The 2,577-nt window shown below is 72.7% G+C and overlaps 1 protein-coding gene across 1 annotated transcript in view; it reads right to left on the bottom strand.

The window, feature by feature from the left end:
• The window catches only part of H696_03278 (hypothetical protein), a gene marked incomplete at both ends in the record, with an annotated part of 4,497 nt that extends 2,499 nt beyond the window's left edge, over nucleotides 1-1,998 (bottom strand). Inside the window, one exon of the mRNA XM_009497149.1 lies at nucleotides 112-1,998. Coding sequence (XP_009495424.1) covers nucleotides 112-1,998 — 1,887 coding nt within the window. The remainder of the gene's footprint in view (nucleotides 1-111) is intronic.
• Between the last annotated feature and the right edge of the window lie 579 nt (nucleotides 1,999-2,577).

Genomic DNA, 2,577 nt, shown 5'->3' with positions numbered 1-2,577 from the left:
GTCGCAGGCGGGAAGGCAGGCGCCGTTGTGCAGCGGCGAGCCCGGGCTGCAGGCCGTGCAAGCAGTGGCACTGGCGCAGGAGTCGCAGTCGGGGCCGCAGGCGACACACACATTGCTGGCCACATCGCCAAAGGTCCCCTCGGGGCAGGAAGCCTCGCACCTGGCCCCGGTCAAAAAGGCGCCCGCAGAGCAGGAGCCACACGACAGGGCATCGGGGCAGGTGGCACACTCGGCCATGCAGGCGGTGCAGGTGCCATCGTGGCGGTTGGCGAACTTCCCGGGCGGGCAGGTCTCCTGGCAGGAGGTGCCCTCCAGGTAGCTGCCCGGCTTGCAGGCCGAGCACACCGTGTCCGACTGGCAGGTCGAGCAGCCGGACGGGCAGGCATGGCAGACGGTGCCCGGGCCATTGGCGAAGGTGCCCGGAGGACAGGCGCCCACGCAGGCGCCCTGGTGCAGGAGCCGGCCCGCGGCACAGGCAGTGCAACTGTCGCGCCCGGTGCACGAGGCGCAATCGGTGCCGCACGCGGCGCAGGCGTTGTCGGCAACATCGCCGAAGGTGCCCCCGGGACAGGCAGTGCCGCAGGAGGCGCCATGCAGGAAGTAGCCGGTGCTGCAGGAGTCACAGGACGTGGCACCGGAGCAGGTGGCGCAGCCGGTCCGGCAGCCGGTGCACGTGCCATTGGCCGGGTCCTTGAAGGTGCCCGCCGGGCAGGCAGTGACGCAGGCCGAGCCGCTCAGGAAGTAGCCCCCGGCGCAGGACCCACACGAGGTGGCACTGGTGCAGGTGGCGCAGCCGGCGGGGCAGCCGGTGCAGGTGTGGCTCTGGGCGTTGGCATACTTGCCAGCCGGGCAGGAGCCGCCACAAGACCCGCCCTCCAGGAAGCTGCCCGGCTTGCAGGCCGAGCAGACGGACGCCGACTGGCAGGCGGAGCAGGTGGCCGGGCAGGCGGCGCAGCTCCGGCTGCCTGTGTCCGGGTAGGAGCCCGTGGGGCAGGTGCTGCGACAGGCGCCGGCTGACAGGAAGTAGTTCGGCTGGCAGGCCTGGCAGTTGGTGGCGCTGCGGCACTCGTCGCAATGGGCCCCGCACGACAGGCAGGCGCCCTGCCCCGGGTCGGGGAAGGTCCTGGCCGGGCAGGTGCGCACGCAGGCGCCCCCGTGGCGGAACCAGCCACCCTGGCAGGAGGTGCACGAGTTGGCCCCGGTGCAGGCCGCGCAATTGGCCGAGCAGCTGACGCACGAGCCCCCCGACAGGTAGGTGCCGGTGGGGCAGCCGGACAGGCAGGACCCACTGTGCAGGATCTTGCCGCTGGGGCAGCTGGAGCAGCTGGCGGCCCCGGCGCAGGTCTTGCAGCTGGCCGAGCACGCCCGGCAGACTGACCCGCTGGCGTGGTACCCGTCCGGGCAGGAGGACACACACTGCTGGCCCAGGTGGTGAAGCCTGCCGGCGGCGCAGGCAGTGCAGCTGGTGGCGCTGGAGCATGCGGTGCAGCCCTCCGGGCAGACGGGGCAATTCCCATTGGACAGGTACCGGCCGGGCTGGCACTCGATGCACTCGTACGGCAGGCGGGCGCCCTGGCGCAGCATGACACACCCGCGGATCATCTCCGGCCAGCAGATGGCACTGCCATTCTCCACATAGAGGCTGGGATAGGCCGGCGGGCACTCGGTCACACAGGGGCCCGCCTCGTCGAAGATATTCAGAATGTAGCCCGAGGCGCAGTCCTGGCAGGCGCCGTCCGGGCAGAGGGTGCAATTCGGGGCGCAGGCGGCGGCCACGACGTCGGCCCGGTGGGTGGCCGTGTGGGCCGCCACGGCCGCGGCAGCCACGGTCGAGGGGGAAGGCGCGGCCGGGGCCGCCGCAAGGGCCAGGCCTGAGGGCCCCGTGTGCCGGGTGGAGCTGAGCGTCGGCAGGATCACGCCTGCCAGCAGTGTCAGCAGGAGGAGCTCGGCTCTCGGGGCGGGCCCTCGGCCGGGCCGCAGTCGCGGATGCTCGGCCATGGTGGACGGGGGCGCGCGCACAAGGACACGCGAGGCACGCGAGATGGAGGGGAGGGGTAGATGAGGACTGCGGGGGGGGGGGGGGGGGGGACTCTTTCGCTGGGGCCAGACGATGCCCCCTAGTCCCGGGGCTTTTATGTCTGGCTGTCAGGGGGCTGGCGAGCATGCGCGAGGTCCCTCCCCCGGGCCGGCACATGCCTTTGCCGGCGCCGGTTGCCGTGGCTGCTCTCTGTCCTGCGGGGGCCCGGCTGTGCCCTCCCCTTGCCGAGAAGCGCCCAGGCTGCTTGGCGTGTGCGTCGCGCGCTCACACCCGGAGCGAGGTGGCCTGGTGGCGGCAGCGGGGAAGCCCCCGGAGTTGAGGCAAGCACCCCGGCACATGGGCTGGGGGAGGGGGACAGGCGGCCATGTCGGCGACATCGAAGTCGGCAATGGACGGACCACGGGCAGGCGACACGGGAGACCGCCAAACGCCGGGGAAAGGGCGAGCGAAAGCCATTGGAGGGTGCAGGGGACCGGGGGGGGGGGGGGGGGGGGGGGGGGGGGGGCCGGGAACACAAGGAGAGACGGGGAGATCGCTCG

The sequence above is a fragment of the Fonticula alba genome, assembly GCF_000388065.1.
Source record: "Fonticula alba strain ATCC 38817 unplaced genomic scaffold supercont2.5, whole genome shotgun sequence".
Lineage (NCBI taxonomy): Eukaryota > Rotosphaerida > Fonticulaceae > Fonticula > Fonticula alba.
Note: the sequence above shows the minus strand (reverse complement) of the source record. Positions and strands in the feature narration are given on the sequence as shown.